Source organism: Vulpes lagopus, chromosome 9, assembly GCF_018345385.1.
Source record: "Vulpes lagopus strain Blue_001 chromosome 9, ASM1834538v1, whole genome shotgun sequence".
Lineage (NCBI taxonomy): Eukaryota > Metazoa > Chordata > Mammalia > Carnivora > Canidae > Vulpes > Vulpes lagopus.
The window spans coordinates 75765736-75783133 of record NC_054832.1 but is presented as its reverse complement, the minus strand read 5'-3'; the positions used below and the strand labels follow the sequence as shown (position 1 = coordinate 75783133).

The window sequence follows — 17398 nt, the reverse complement described above, 5'->3', positions numbered from 1 at the left end:
TACAACCTTATGAGGCAGGTCCTATTATTACACCATTTTATTTTATTACATGAGAAAACTGTGGTTCAGTTCAGGCAAGTCGTCCAAAGTTAAGGTAGACCTAGAAATGGAACTCAGGGGTTCTGATGCCCAAATGCACAGTACATTGACCATAACCATACAAAGGTAAGATTGACAGGATGAATATAAAATAGAATCTAAGAAAAACTATAAGCAATAAAATCCAACATGAAAGAGTAGCATTAATGAGATGATAGCTTTCATGTGTCAGGCCACTGTTATTCCATAGCACAATGACCACATATTTATATGTGTGAAGGGCACCAAGCAAGTCAAAATGGTCCACCCGGCAGACTTACTTAGACCCAACCAAATCTGCTTAATAAAACCACTCTGTATATAAAGTAGTTTATTGCTTTGGTATTTTTTTGCATTGAGATGTCATGGAAGGATTGAATAGAAACATGTGAAATCATTTGTTCATTTATTCATCAATATGTTGTCAAATTCAGTTTTCTATACACTATGGTGTTTATTCCATTTTCTGTACTATTAGATATACATATTTAAAAAAATATTTAACTTATTTTTAAGAAGAAATTAAATATTTTCTGAAAAAGAATATTTTATTATTGTTCTCTAGCAACAAACCTGAAATAAGCCTCATCCAACTCAACTAACTCATTTAAATACCTTTGCTCCATAGCAATTTGTCTACATATCTAGTTTACACAATTCTATTCTACATAACACTGTTTTACCCTGTTACATAGTATATAGTTAAAGAACATTTTTGTAATAAACATGTTTCTCTTTTGATATGATACAGAACAAGTTTTTCACACTTCCCAGCAATCACTCAAATATATTAAAATTGTATCCCTTTTTAAAAGGCACACACATTTACAGGTTCAAATCTTTATTGTTTTAAAATTCTACATGTCTTTTACAATACAATATTTTGTTATTTAAATGACCTCTAAATGGTTAATGTACAATGAATATGCTTTTTCTGAAATCAAACCATGAATTATGATTTCATCAATATGATTATTCTAAAACAAATAATAGAGACTGGGAAGGTTCCAGTGCTGCTTTTGAAACTGTCAATAGCACTGACTCTTCCCTTTAGAACCTAGGTGACCATTGTTGAAAGTGCTTTTGAAGATTGCTGATTATGGCTGATCTTAACATCAGTCAATCAAATGAAGAGTTTCTTTTTGTTTTGAAACATCAAAGGGCATTTAAAAAAATAAATGAAACAATTTGCTTTAGTAATCTACAGAGGCAAACTCAAAGTTATGATTATCTGCATGCAATAACACTCCTCTTTAAGTAGTTTTGAAGAATTTATACATTTTATAAAGAATGTGTTTAAGAGTGCAAGTTTTCTGATATTGGTTTCACAAAAGGACAAATGCTGGTAATAATAACTAACATTTAATATCTAAGTCCAAGCTAATGTATATGTAACAGGCAATTAATATGGCTAACCATAAGCCACAATGCAGGGTATGCCCTTTGAGAAAATAAACTAGTTTGGTCCGCATTTCTAGTTATTTGGGTAAAAAAACAAAAACCATTTTAATTCAGCCGAGGGTTTTGATGAATTTATTGTTCCTAAAACGTAGCCAGTTAAAAAGTAAATGATATACACCAATGAAGTATATTGTCACTGTGACTTTTATATAAAAAGATGGCCTGCTGTTTTTGGAGTGATGAATAAGCACTGTAGGACAAATCAGAAACATGTCACAGAATGTTTAATTTCTTCCATAAGTTATACTTTCTTATTCCATGACACAGCTTTCACTCTGTAAAACTTTGTCCCCAAAGGAACTTTAAATCTGTTTTGTGCCTAAGAAGAGAAGAAAAGGAATCACTTAAATAGTTGAAACCAAATTACATAGGTACTGTCCTATCATACTACTCATTGCTGGAGTACTGGGGGTTGAGAAATCTTTATCAAACTACACAAGACCACCCCTCACCAGGTTAAGAGTATTCTGAACCATTAATATTGATGGAAGAGAGAGCTGGTAATCATTGCTTAAGAATATAGAACAAAAGGAGACATGTATCATGGTTTTAAGTATCAAAGAACCCTCAATACACAGTTTAAATTTTATTAGTGTTCTGGAGCAACGGGGCCCCAAATTACAGTGAGTTAGGAAAAATGTTCATGAGATTCCATTGACTCTATAGCACTGACACTGCTGACATTATAGTCAGGTATATCTTTAGCCATCAAATATTTTGCATTATCTTTCTTCAATGGGGGCAGCATATGAAAATAAGAAAACAACTCTACGACAAATAGATTCATTTTTAATCATTAGTTATGCCGTGTGTTCCTTTTTTGCACAAGAAAACACATAACTTGATAGTTAAAGAACAGATACTTATTGTCATTTTCATGTTATAGCCTGATGAATTGTTGGTAATCTACCTTCATCTACTCTATAAAGATAAATAATAAATTGGTGATTTGTACTCATATTCATTAGATTCAAGGTATAAATCAAATGAGCTAAAGGACCGATGAATGGCCCAGTAATAATTTCTATATAAAGGACCATGTGAATCTGAATCTTGATAATTCCTAGTTTTATATCATTTGATCTAGTAATTTTTACCTTTTTGGCTTGACAGTATTCCTTTTCCATTACTTTTCCAAGTACCCATGGTCTTCTTGATGCACCTGAAGCTGTTGAATGAAATTGTTAATTTCTTTTTATAAGTACAGTTATAAGTCATGAAAACATAACTGCCAGAATCAAAACAGACCAATAAAGTCCTCAAAAGTAAAAACAAGTATAACACTTTTAAAACTGAAATCACTAAATACAAAAAGATTTATAAATCAAAAATGAATTTATTTTACTTTTAATCAATCATAGAATAAAGTTCAAGAAATACAAAAGGTCTAAGCACAAATCAGAAGTCTAGGAATTCTAAATTAGCTCAACAGTGCCATCTACTGAAAGTGCTAATGAAGATGACCATTTCCATTTCTGAAAGCAGTTACTGAGTTTATTTTCTAGGTTCAAAGCAAAGCACTGGTTTTAACACACAGTGTTCAAGGGCAGGAGATGCACCTGCCTCATATCCTACTCCACAGTGCCTGGCATAGCAGTGTTAACACTGTCAGTACACAAAAAACAGTAATACTCACAGGGCTAAGAACCAAAGTCTAGAAAGGCACTGCTTGTGTTGAAGGGGAGATGGAAAATGTGGGAGGAGACAGGATGAAAAGGCTAGTCATCATAGAGCCAAAGTGTGACAAGCTAAGAAAAGGAAAGTACTCATTCTATTTTTAAATTCAGAGGATAAGTTGGTTTCAAAAGTATTTGGCTAGTAAATTATCAGCTTAGGCTAAAGCCTTTGAGGTTTTAAGGGAAGACAAAACTGATTTTTATTCCATAAACATAATTTGGCAACATATAAATGAAAGATATCATGAATAAACTATCAGAAATAAAAATATAAAGATAAAAGCCCAAGAACCACAGGATATGGGAAATACTCTGAAGACTAATATAGCACTTCATAGACAATTCATCATTTCCAAAAAGAATCATCTAAAACTAAATGCCTATGTTTTTGCTTGAGGAGTAAGCAGTCTCACTGTCATGGCCATAAAAACACTCTAATAATCCCCATGGCAATGACACAGGGGTAGGGTAGCATCATCTCCATTTGGTATTCTCTGTTCTGTACTTCTCAAAAAAAGGGGGGGTGGGTGGGTAGGGTGGGGGAGAGAAGGGTGGAGTTCCTTGGTAAAGTAAAACTGTTTTTTTTAAACGATTTTATTTATTAATGAGACACACACACACACACACACACACACACAGAGAGAGAGAGAGAGAGAGAGAGAGAGAATGGCAGAGACACAGGCAGATGGAGAAGCAGGCTCTATGCAGGGAGCCCGATGTGGGACTTGATCCCGGGACCCCAGCATCACGCCCTGGGCTGCAGGCGGCACTAACCCCCTGAGCCACCCAGGGATCCCCCAAGTAAAATTGTTAAATACATTCTTTTCTCTAAGACTTCTGAGCCTTTAAAATAATATGCATTGTAAACCTTTAAGAGTATAAAGTGTTTCCAAGATTTATTTATTTTTTTTAAGATTTACTTGAGAAAGAGCATGTGCATGTGGAGGGAGGGGCAGAAGAAGAAAATCTTCAAGCAGACTCCACACCCTGAGCATGGAGCCCAACTCAGGGCTTGATCCCAGGACCCTAAGGTTATGGCCTGAGCCAAAACCAAGAGTCACAGGCTCAACTGACTGAGCCCCACCCAGGCACCTCAAGTGTTTCCTAGATTTAAACAATACCTTCTTATTCTTGGGAAATGCATATCGAAATATTTAAAAACAAAGATCCATGATATAACTTATAAGCCTCATATGGTTCTGGCAACAAAAACAAGCACACATTTGTGTATATTTATGTACTTATACATTTAGACGTACACATGAACATAATGCAAATGGAGCAGAAGGTTAAGAACAGGTGAATCTGAGTAAAGGTGTATGGGTCTTTTTATTTTTTTTTTTCACTGTACTTACCATGCAACTCATTGGTAAACTTACTTATTTACTTATTTTTAAAGATTTTTATTTTATTTATTTATGAGAAACACACACACAGAGGGAGAGACACAGGCAGAGGGAGAAGCAGGCTCCATGCAGGGAGCCAATGTGGGACTCCAGGATCATGCCCTGAGCCAAAGACAGACACTCAACCACTGAGCCACCCAGGCACTACTCATTGGTAAATTTAAAAATCATTTTCAAATAAAAAGTTTAAAGAAATCCGAAACAAAAACCAACAACAACAAAAAAGAAATCAGAAACAAAGACATCCACAGAAAATTAAAAAAAAAATACTAAGCTCACTGTTTTCAATGCACAAAACCAATACGTTGTTAGCTTATCTTCTCATTTTTCAAGGTTATACGAAAACTATACAAGTCTATGGACATTCTTTATAACCCATCACCCACAGCCATGATGAAGTGATGTGACACTGGCCTAGTTCAAGAGTTGGTATTTGCCCATGTTGGTAAGTCATTCCAAACAGAAACATCAATGTAGACAGACATATATTCTTACATTTAATAATTCTATTTAAGCTAAAGTATCCCAAGGCAGCTATTCTTTAATGATCAAAGTAATATATAAAACACTGTCATTTAGTAAATTTTAATAAAACTTTTCTTAAAAAGCCTTAAAAAAACTAAGTATTGACAAGTTCAATTAAAAACAAAGTAGGAACATAAGATGATAAACAGGACAGAAAGACATAGAGAATTTTTTTCCCTAAAAAAGTCTTTATTGCCTTTGTAAACAAATGAGTGTGAACTAAACTTAAATAAGCTGCATTTAAGGGAATTTTGACAATATAATTCTGTTTTTCCTAGGGTATGAAATATCTGGCCCAACGGCATTAAATACACTCTAATTTTCAAATGTCTGTATAATCCAGGAAAATATTCTGTACAGAGCATATTTTATAAAACAAAACAAAACAAAAAACATTAAGCAGAATTCCTTCTTAGTGATTTAATTCTGTTATAATTAGACAAGATGGTAGGAAAGTCTTTGATATATTCTCTCCACTCTAGGTTTATTATTTTAGTTATGGATGTGACACTTACCACCCTCACCTGGTTTGAGATCCAGGGCAGGCAGAGACTCCGAATGCAGAAAATACAAGGTTGGACTAACAGTAAATAATACATAATTGTCATGGCGCTCGTCTAGGATGATGAGTACCAAATCTCCCACCTGAAAACTGAGTGAAGAAACGTAATTTATTGTCCTAAAGGCTTACCACTACCCTCCTTCTCAAAACTTTAAGTATATATTCTGCAATGTTCAGCCATATATTCAAATATCAATACATTATTAAAACTCACATTAACAATTTTTTTTTTGACTCTACCCTGCTCCCAGTGGGAGTGCTGGTCATACACAGCAGATGTTCAAAGGATGATGCCCATGACTATCAAAGACCAAAATTAAAAAATTTCTAATACTATCTATAGCTTTAAAAAATAAAAAAAAAAAAAGGTTGGATGGGGGGGTACCTATTATAGTCACCAATTACAGGCAGAGGATATTCATTCTCATCTTCTGTCTTAGAACATAAAACAAATTCTGAGTGAACTTACTTATAGTCAGTCACAGTGTCAAAGAAAGACTACATACTCTTTCTCCCATATCCAGGTATACAGTTCTTCAATTTGAAAGAAAAACCAATTGTGCTCAGTTCATATACTTAATTAGGTTTAAACAAGTCAACTGAAATTACTGCTTTAGGGTGAAGGCCTGAAAGAACAAGCCAAGGGAAGAAAGTGGGTACAACTGTCCAAATACTTTAATTGGTTCTGTCTCTTTAGAATCATTTTTAGAAATGCTGTTCAAAATATCAACAGGCCTTGAAAGTTATCTTGTGACTTTACTGAATTTATCAGTTCTAGAAGTTTTTTGGTGGAGCCTTTAGGGTTTTCTACATAGTATCATGTCATCAGTTTTACTTCCTCCCTTTGTCAATTGGAACGCCTTTTATTTCTTTTTGTTATATGACTGCTGTGGCCAGGACTTCCAGTACTATGTTGAGTAAGAGTAGTGACGGTTACGAGGGGTGAGGTGGGGTGCGGGGGAGACGGGTCAAATAGGTGACAGGGATTAAGAGTACGCTTATCATGATGAACAGTGGATAACGTGTAGAATTGCAGAATCACTATTTTGTACTCCTTAAACCAATATAACACTGTGTGTTAAAAAAAAAAAAGTTAATCTCGAATTTCTTAGTTGTCAAGATAATTTAATTTAGTAGGTCTTGAACCTGATAAATCATCAAAATCACTGGGAAAGCTTTTAAGGGATAACAGCTTTTTATTCATTAATTGCTTATCTTACAAATATTTGATGCCTTCCTATCAAGATGTGGCAGGCGCTGTTTTGGCTAAATACCAAACAGAATACCTTTAAAAGGTAGACAGGGCCTTTCTTTAGGCAGCTAAAAAAAAACAAACAAACTTCTTTTTTTAAAGCTCATCTCACTTTAATCTTTGAACAGTCAAAAACTGGATTTGAATTGACAGACAGCTAATACATAAAACCAGATACCACCTAGTCTTTTAAAATCACAGAGAAAAGATAAAATTCTAATTAAGGGTCGAAGGTCAAAAGTCACAGATATGTGACACCCAAAAATTTAGTTGACAGACTTGTTACAGACCAAAAAAAAAAAAAAAAAAAGGGTCTTATGAAAATATTTAGTTTACTGATTTTTGTATCTGTATTGATACGTATAGAAGACCAACCAGGGTTCATGAGCTGGTAACAATGCTTTTTGAAAACTGTTATTACAGAGACTCTCCTTTTCAAAAAGACCATGCCAAACTCCAATATATAGTAATGTGATCCTGTAACACTGTCTATGAAATTACTTGACTAACAGTGTATTGTGAATTTGTAGTATATCAATAAAATGAAGTCTGAAAAAATAAAATGAGGAAGCATTGCAACTTAAAAAAATCTCCTAATTGACTCTCCAACTGAAAATAAAAAAGACTAAAATGATAAATGGGTTTTAAAAGACATGGCATTAGCTGAAAAGTAGTCAAAAAGATTTCAGGAATATTCGTGTAAAAATGATAACTGAAGCTGTAAGAGGAATGAGTTCGAATATAATCCTAATGTTCCTAAGAGTAAAAATTTAGAAAAGCTTTGCTTTTTACTAAAAATTTTTTTACTACCAATAGGTACAAAACACTCAGCTCAATGTACCTGAATCTGAAGGATTATAGCCAATGAAATATATTTTCATTAACAGTTTAATACTATCCAAGTCAACAAACTTATTCCACATGAAAAACAGAAAATACAATACTTACTCTCTAATAGCTATTTTTTCAGAATGCCTTGAGGATACGGAAGACATGCTCTGAGACATCTAAAAAAATGAATAGTTCATAAGGCTTATATAAAGCACCACATATATTTATTAGGTCCTTGTTGCAAAAATTTCTTTTGATGTCACACATATTCACATCTGTGTCCCAACTTTTAAGAGTCCAAAATATGAGGTTCATTAATATAATTCCTTTCCTTCAACAGTGATTTTTAGTGGACAAATTCACCTACGTTTTTACTTATGGTTATTTTCTTAATCAAATTTGGTTGCATTAAACACTAAATATAAAATCATATTTTATATGTAATTATATAGTTATTATTAGAAATATCAAAAAGTAGAGACTGACAAGTTTTGGAGAATAGTTTGCCACTATTACACATCAGTTTCCAGTTTCTCCTTTTGGTAAGAGAACCAAAAAACTTTAGGAATATTTTATTCGAAGGCTCAATATCTCATTAGACAAGGTTGACCATTTCCTAGACCATATTAAATTGTATTTTGATTTTTAAAAAAGCTTAAGTTTTTCTTACATTATAAATGAGGGTTTAGATTTAAGAAAGCACTGTGTGAAAGCAGTCAAAAATTGACTTGAAAGTATGCTTTACACTGAGACACCTTTCTGGGTGGGGTACTCTTTGGATCTGAAGGGCAAAATTTGTTCATTCATAAACTCTTCCCAAGCAACAACTGTGTACCAGTTACTATTCCAGGTGCTAGGAACACAGACAAAACTGACTATATAATCCTTGCCAAATAGAGCCTATATTCTATTGGAAATACAGCATAAAGCAGCATATTGAATGATGTCTAGGATTAGGAAACTCTTTCCGTCTTTTTGTTTTGTTTTGTTTTAATTTTTATTTATTTTATGATAGTCACAGAGAGAGAGAGAGAGAGAGAGAGAGAGAGAGAGAGAGGGGCAGAGACATAGGCAGAGGGAGAAGCAGGCTCCATGCACCGGGAGCCCGAAGTGGGATTCGATCCGGGGTCTCCAGGATCGCGCCGTGGGCCAAAGGCAGGCGCCAAACCTAAGCGCCACCCAGGGATCCCTCTTTCCGTCTTTCTGAACAGTTTGCTCTAATTACAAAAATAGCAAATAGCTGCAAGATTATGTTGATGATTAATGATTGACTAGAATGACTATAGACTGATTACGTGATTGATGACTATAGAATTCAGATGTAATTTTGCTGTTCAAGTTGGGGAAGAAAGGCATAATAAAAGAAAGATATTTCCCTACAAGATAAACACTTTTAAAGCTCAATTCCAGTCAATATCTCAAATCTTTTCAAAAGTATTAAACACTGGCTCTAGATTATTCCTATTTCTTTGTAAATTACAATTATTAAAAGTTGAAAAATAAAGTAATTGCTTTATTAAAGCATGTAAGATCAACTATAGAACTGATAAGACAATTGGTTAAGTTTACAGGTTAGGGCAGAACCCAGATTAATTCAGAAGACCATACAGTGTCTCATGCAAGGTGTCAGGATAAATCTTGACAATTAAGCTTGGAAAGAGCAAAAAGAAATGCAGGATAAAACAATTTAAGTTAAAAAAAAAAAAGTGAAGGGATACCAAATATTAATTATGCCTACTTACAAGTGAACACGTCAATTTTCAAAAGGCTTATGAAAAGTACCTCTAACTTAGTTACTGACTCAAATTCCTAACTTGATGTTATAAATACATACAATTATGGAATCCTAAGTGATCATAACTTATCAATCATCAGAAACACTGCCTTGATTTTGTTGACTGATTTTAACAGTACATTAGTAAGGCAGTCCACCTGGTTACCTCTATTGCCACAGATGGTAAATCTGACCCAAAGTCATCACTGTGAGAATCAAGTCATCAATGATCCACATGGCCCAATGCAACTACTAGAAATAAATTACTCAAGCCATACATCTAATGGTATGTATAATGAAAGATAATGCAAAACATTTTAAAATGTTAACATCTATTGGGCAAGAAAAATAACTTACCAGTCTTTGATTTAATCGCTTGTTTTCTTCTTCTTTCAACTGTAATGTCTGTAGGAGAAAAAAAATGAGACCTGTGTTTATCCCTTGTACCTTCTTAAACTGAAACTTAATAATTGTCAAAATTTTCTGAATCTTCCCATTAATGTTCTGATCTAGTATGGATATTCTTTTTTATGGGTCCTTTCCAACTGTTTTAATTATTTATAGGCTCAAGAGAATTAGAACAATTTTGGGTACATTTACTTAATAAGCTTAAAATTCTCAAAGCTTAATATGCATTAGAATTACTTTGGCACTTGTAAATATGCAGTAAATAGCTGAGATCTATCCCCAAAGACTTTGCAGGGGGATAGACAAGGGATAGGAACAGGACTGCCCTAAGAGGAGGATTCCGTAGTTTTAACACACACTTCAGCTGATTTTTGACAAAGACAATCACACAACCCTATAATAACCCTTTAATAAGAATGCATAACAGAACACAAAGTTATTTTGGCTTCTTATCTTGACAATTAAGCTTGGAAAAAGCAAAAGAAAATGTAGAAAATCTTAAAAGCCTAAGGAATGAAAAATGGTCTATGAACAAAGATATGTTTAATTTGAAACAAAATTACATATAACCTGGGTAGTACAAATGGGAGGAAACCCTTTGACAATTTCCTGTTAATTTCAATTTATCTCAAAAAAAAAAAAAAACCTCTTAGCTTTTCTTATTATTCATATGCTATTTTCACCCAATTCTAGAAAATATTTACCTTGCTTTTGAAATACAAGAAGTTTATATTTATAATGTTTTGTCGCATTCTTAACTGTTACTGAATAAAACCATTATTCTGTATACTCATTTTATAAAGATCATCTATCTTTCTTACTGAGAGACTTCATTTATTGGGAAGAAATGAAAATAAGAGGACTGAAATACTGTAAAACATTTAGTCAGTTGGATTAAAAAAAAAAAGACAGAATTCTCAAAACATTAACCCCAAAAGTAACTATTAAAAAAAGATCTAATTTATAAACACAATGGGGTATGTTTTCAATGTAAGGTTTATGCAACTACATCCCCAGAGTGAACACAGCAAACACTGTATTTCAAGAAACCAATTTACTTACTCGTTCTAACAGCATTATTCTCTGTTTTTCTTCAGATAGCATATGGATATTTTCTCTAAAAGAGAAGGATTTATTTTAGTTCAAGTCATTTAAAATTCTGGACTTCAAACTTTGCAGTGAGATTTGGAAATTTAACTATTAATACACAGCATCATACAAATTTAAAGGTTTATACTTAAATTTTCAAAAGCAGTCTGCTTAGAGTACATTTCAATGGTGTATATTCCTTGTGCCAGATATTGAACCTAGATCTAAAAATCATTTCAAATTATAAGTGAAACTTTGTGTCTGCATTTTTCTAGGGATAAGGTCTTTTGAATTTTAAGTTTTTTTTCCCAAGGATTAAGAACCATTTTTCTTACTATGGGTTAATCTATGTTACCAATAAAGTGGTTATCTCTTGGGTGGCTTCACCATTAAAAATAGAGACAAAACAAAATGCTACACGTCCTTGAGTAAGCTATAGAATTTAAAGTTTCATTGTAAAAAAAATAAACCAAATATCAATAAAAACTTCAAAAGTACTATTAAGTGGCTATAAATGTGCTAATAGTTACTGTGCCATGTGTGAATCTATCACACTAAAATAACCAAAAATTTGAAAGAAAAAAAATGTAACTGAGTATAGGCTTGTATTTTATATTTTTACTACAATTTTTTACTGAAGCACAACTGGGAAATAAAACTGAGACATTCAAAGGATAAAATATGATGATTTGATATATGTACACATTGTGAAAGCTGACCCTCTGCTGACTCAATTAATACCTCCACCACTTACCTTTTTTGCAAGGCAGAAAAAACACTGAAATTCTACTCTCCTATCAAATTTCAAATATACAAATATACAACACAGTGTTACCATTTTCTGTCCAGGTTATATATATCCTCAGGTCTTAATTAAAACTGGAAGTCTGTCACTCCCCCAGCTCTTGGCAACCACTTTTCTACTCTATGAAGGATACTATGCAGTATTTGTCTTTCTCTGTCTGGCTTATTTCACTTAGCATATTGGCCTCCAGGTTCATCCACGTTGTTGTAAACGGCAGAATTTTCTTCTTTCTTATGGCTGAATAATAATCCATTATATACTTTTATTCACCATTTTCTTACCCACTTTCTTTATCCATTCATCCATGAAAGAATACTTAGGTGTTTCCATATGTTGGCTACTGTGAATAATGCTGCAATGAACATGGGAGTACAGAAATCTCTTTGAGATAATGGCTTCATTTCCTTTGCATGTTTACACCCAGAGAGGAGACTGCTGGATCATATGGTGGTTCTACTTTTAAGTTTTTGAGGAACTTCCATACTTTCTTCTATAGTGACTGTGCCAGTTTACATTTCCACTAAGAGTGCATGAGGGCTCCCTCTTTTCTACATCCTTGATAGCATTTGTTATCTACTGATTGTCTCTTTAATAAGACATCCTGATAGATATGATGTGACTAATATCTTATTGGTTTTGATTTGTATTTCCCTGATGATTAGTGACATTGAGCACTTTTCCATATACTTGTTGGCCATCTGTAGGTCATCTCTGGAAAAATGTCTATTTTTTTGCTTACTTTTTAATTGGGTTGTTTCTTTGCTATTGAGTGTGAGTTCTTTACATACTTCAGACATTAATAATTTATCAGATATATTATTTGCAAATATTTTTTTTCCCACTCCATAGGTTGCCTTTTCATTTTATTGATGTATGGATGCTTTTTTAAAAATTTTTTTAAAAGATTTTATTTATTTATTCATGAGAAGACAGAGAGATGCAGACACACAGGGAGAGGGAGAAGCAGGCTCCATATGTAGGGTGCCTGACATGGGACTCGATCCCGTGTCTCCAGGATCACGCCCTGGGCTGAAGTTGGCACTAAACTGCTGAGCCACCAGGGGCTGCCCTGTAAGGAAGCTTTTTAGATTGATGTATTCCCACCTGTTTAACTGTTGCTTTTGCTTCCAATGAACCCCCCACCCCAAATTAATATTAATCTTGAAACCTATAAACAGAATCTTTCTATTAATTTTTGTCTTCTTCAATTTCACCAATGTTGTGTAGTTTTCACTATACAAATCTTTCACCTCATTGGTTAAATTTATTCCTAGGAATTTTATTCTTTTTGATGCAAATATAAAAGGGATTGTTTCCTCAAATGTGTTAGTTCATTGTGAGCATATAAAAACACTACTGGGGATCCCTGGGTGGTGCAGTGGTTTAGCGCCTGCCTTTGGCCCAGGGCGCGATCCTGGAGACCCGGGATAGAATCCCACATCGGGCTCCCAGTGCATGGAGCCTGCTTCTCCCTCTGCCTATGTCTCTGCCTCTCTCTCTCCCTCTCTCTGTGACTATCATAAATAAAAAAAAAATAAAAAAAAAATTTAAAAACACTACTGATTTCATGTCCTGCACTTTACTAAATTTATGATTAGTTCTAACAGTTTTTGTGGTCTTTAGAATTTTCTACATATAATGTCATGTCACCTACAAAGAGATAATTTTACATCTTCCTTGTCTATTTGGGTCTTTTTTATTTCCTTTTCTTGCCTAATTGCTCGGGCGAGGACTTCCAGTACACTATGTTGAATAAAAGTGGTGAGAGTGGTCATCTTTGTCTTATTCCTGATCTTAAAAACTTTCAGCATTGCACTGTTGAGTATGATGTGGGTTTCTCATATATGGCCTTTGTTATGTTGAGGAACATTTACTCTTTATCTACTTTAAGAGTTTTTATCATTAAAGATGTTGGAAATTTTGTCAACTGCTTTTTCTTCACAGACTGAAATGATGAAATGATTGCCATACTTTGTTTTGTCAAAGTGGTACATCACACTGATTTGCAGATACTGAGCCACCCTTGGATCCCTGGAATAAAGCCCACTTGATCACAGTTATGCTCCTTTATGTACTGCTGAATTCAATTTACTAATATTTTGCTGAGGATTTCTGCATCTGTTCATTAGGGATATTCTGTATTTTTCTTGTACTTTTCTTGTTAGGTTTGGTTATCAAGGTAATGTGGGCTTTGTATAATGAGTTCAGTAGAGTTCTTTCCTCTTCTCTGTTTTAGAAGACTTTCAGGAAGTTTGGTATTAGTTCTTTAAAAAAAGTTTGATATAATTCACCAGTGAAGTCATCTGGTCTTGGACTTTTCTTGACTGGGACCTTTTAATTATAGATTCAATCTCCTGGCTATTAATTGGCCCGTTTAGATTCTTTATTTCTTCACGATTCAGTCTTGTTTGATTGTATGTTTTTAGGAATGTTTCCATGTCTTCTAGATTGTCCAATTTATTGGGAATAATTGTACACAGCAATCTCTTATGATTCATTGTGTATTAGCAGTAATGTAGTATTATAACTTAATGCTTTAAATTCTTCCACATGTGTAATTCCCCAATTACATTTTAATCAGCTTGACTGAGGCAGGAATTATATCTTCTTCTAACTGTTAATTCTTTCAGGAAGAGGCTTTGACTAACATAAGATCACAAAGATTTACTTGTAATTTTTGCTTTTACATTTAAGTGTGTGATATTTTATTAATTTGTTGATTTGTCTAATAAGGTAAATAGAAGAACCAATTTCATTATTTTCCACTGAATTCTCTTGGCACCTTTGACCATAATGCAAGGGTTCAAATGACTATAAATATAAGGGCTTATTTCTGGACTCTCAATTCTATTTCAGTGATCTATACAAACACAAATATATAAATCAGGCTACTACCATACTGTCTTGATTACCCTGACTTTGTATTAATTTTTGAAATAATATGTACATTTTCAACTTCATTCTTATTTCTTGCATACTGTTTTGGTTATTTTGAGTTAACTGCATTTCCATATGAATTTTAGGACCTACTGTCTACTTCTGCAAAAAAGGGGCACATTTCAACAGCTATATGTACCTGCGGATCACACGGGAACTGCTACCTTAAGTTTTCCTTTTTTTATTTCTTTAAAGATTTCATTTTTATGTAATCTCTGCAACCAATGTGGGGCTTGAACTCACAAAACTGAGATCAAGCATCGCATGCTCTACCGACTGAGCCAGCCAGGTGGTCTAAGATTAACTCTTCCAATCAATGAACTTGTCATGTCTTTTGAGGTCTTCAATTTTGCTCATAAAGTTTTGTAACCTTCAGTGTATGAATCTTGAGCTTCTTTTGTTAAACATTTAGATTTTTAGTGAAATTCCTGGGATTGTCAATGTACAAGATCATGTTATAGTTTAATTGCTTCCTTTCCAATATGGAATATGGAATATGCCTATAGTTTCGTGTGCCTGAGTGCCCTTTATAGAACCTCAACTGATCTTTTTCCTCTTGATTTTTAGGGGAAAAGCATTCAGTCTTTCATCACTGAGTATGATCTTACTTGTGGGCTTTCTTAGATGCCTTTTATTAAGCTGAGGAAGTTGTCTTCAATTCCTACTTTACTAAGTGTTTAAATGCTTTCTCTTTATTTATTTATTTTTTTAATTTATTTTTATTTATTTATGATAGATGGGGGGAGGGGGGGCAGGGACACAGGCAGAGGGAGAGGGAGAAGTAGGCTCCATGCCGGGAGCCTGACGCGGGACCCAATCCCAGGACTCCAGGATCACGCCTTGGGCAAAAGGCAGGTGTGAAACCGCTAAGCCACCCAGGGATCCCCGTTTTCTCTTTATTGATACTGATATGGTATATTATTACATAAACTAATTTTAAAATATTCAGCCAATATCGCATTCCTGGGATAAACCCAGTAAGAATCCCTTTTTGTATATTGCTGGATTTATTAGTATTTTTTTTGAGAATATCTGCATCTATAGCTTTGAGATATCTCCTTAATATCTCAGAACTGAACTTGATGTGGAATTTCTTCATTCAGTATGATTTGGAAGGGTCCCAAGATTTTAATTTTAAGGAGTTTAATGCCAGTTCTGATACTGCTTATCTAGAGAAGGAACTTGAAGAACGACTGCTAATCCACTACTTTTAATTTTTTGAAAACAAGCAGTTTTGTTCTATAACTTCAGAAACACAATTATAAAATTAAGGGGGAAATTCCTAAAGTAGACTGAAATAAGAAACCAGCATATTTAACAAGAAATCAGGAACGGGCCAAGCTGGCATTACTAGCCTGAATTTTCTTTCTTAGTTTCATTGAGGTATAATAACTGATATGTAAAAATTTGCACACATTTCATGTACACATCCTGATAAGTCTGGACATAGACATATACACCCATGATACCACCACTACAACTAAGGAAGTAGGTATATTCATCAAAGTAAAAGATTTCTCTCTGGGTGTGTGTGTGTGTGTGTGTGTGTGTGTGTGTGTGTGTGGATATGTGTGTGAGAGGGAAATTTTGATGTAACATTTATTAGTCTTTTCCTTGTGCTTCCCTATTCCACATTAAAGTAGTCTATACTTTAAGAAATAATGTATGTATGTTAAAGAAATCTTTAGTCTTAATACATTTGTAATATTTTTGGCATATAATATAAAAATCTATTTACTTGTGACTTTATCAATAATATATAGAATTATCTATATAGTTTAAGACTGTATCTTGGGCAGCCCAGGTGGCTCAGCAATTTAGTGCTGCCTTCAGCCTGGGGTATGATCCTGGAGACCTGAGATCGAGTCCCACATCAGGCTCCCTGCATGGAGGCTGCTTCTCCCTCTACCTATATCTCTGCCTGCCTCTCTCTCTGTATCTCTCATGAATAAATAGTCTTAAAAAAAAAAAAAAGGACTATTATCTTAACACTTAGCAGGATAAATTCCTGTTCACTAATATTTTTTGAAAATGTTATCAACTGTTTTTGCACATTTATTTTTCTATATGAATTTTAACATCCAACATCAAATTTTACCTACTTATCCTGTTGAAATTTTAGTTGGGTACAGATTAAATAACTGAATAAATCTGTGAGGGCAGCCTGGGTGGCTCAGCGGTTTAGCACTGCCTTCAGCCCAGGGCATGATCCTGGGGTCCTAGGATTGAGTCCCATGTCATCGGGCTCCATGCAATGGAGCCTGCTTCTCTGTCTGCCTGTGTCTCTGCCTCCCTCTCTCTCTCTCTCTCTCTCTGTGGCTCTCGTGAATAAATAAAATCTTAAAAAACAAAAATAAAAAAAAATAAATCTGATGAGAAAACAGTATCTTTACAATACTGTATTTCCATCCATCTTTAACTTTCAAGCCTTTTAATATCATTCATAAAGTTCTACAGCTTTCTTCACAAGGGTCTTGCACATTTTTTGTTAAATTCATCACTTACAAATTATTTCCTTAAATTGTTATTGGGATCTTATATATATACACACACACACACACACACATGTGTATATATATACACACATGCACACA

The 17398-nt window shown here is 33.9% G+C and overlaps 1 protein-coding gene across 2 annotated transcripts in view; it reads right to left on the bottom strand.

Moving 5' to 3' along the window:
* Positions 1-467: 467 nt before the first annotated feature.
* RB1CC1 (RB1 inducible coiled-coil 1) overlaps positions 468-17398 on the bottom strand; it is a 98303-nt gene continuing 81372 nt past the window's right edge. Inside the window, exons 19-24 of one of the 2 annotated variants that reach the window (XM_041768476.1) lie at positions 11036-11090; positions 9923-9970; positions 7909-7967; positions 5662-5798; positions 2637-2707; positions 468-1858 (exon numbers count right to left, since the gene is read on the bottom strand). In XM_041768476.1, coding sequence (XP_041624410.1) covers positions 1781-1858; positions 2637-2707; positions 5662-5798; positions 7909-7967; positions 9923-9970; positions 11036-11090 — 448 coding nt within the window. In that variant the 3' untranslated portion in view covers positions 468-1780. The remainder of the gene's footprint in view (positions 1859-2636; positions 2708-5661; positions 5799-7908; positions 7968-9922; positions 9971-11035; positions 11091-17398) is intronic. The other variant, XM_041768477.1, reaches the window with a different exon arrangement.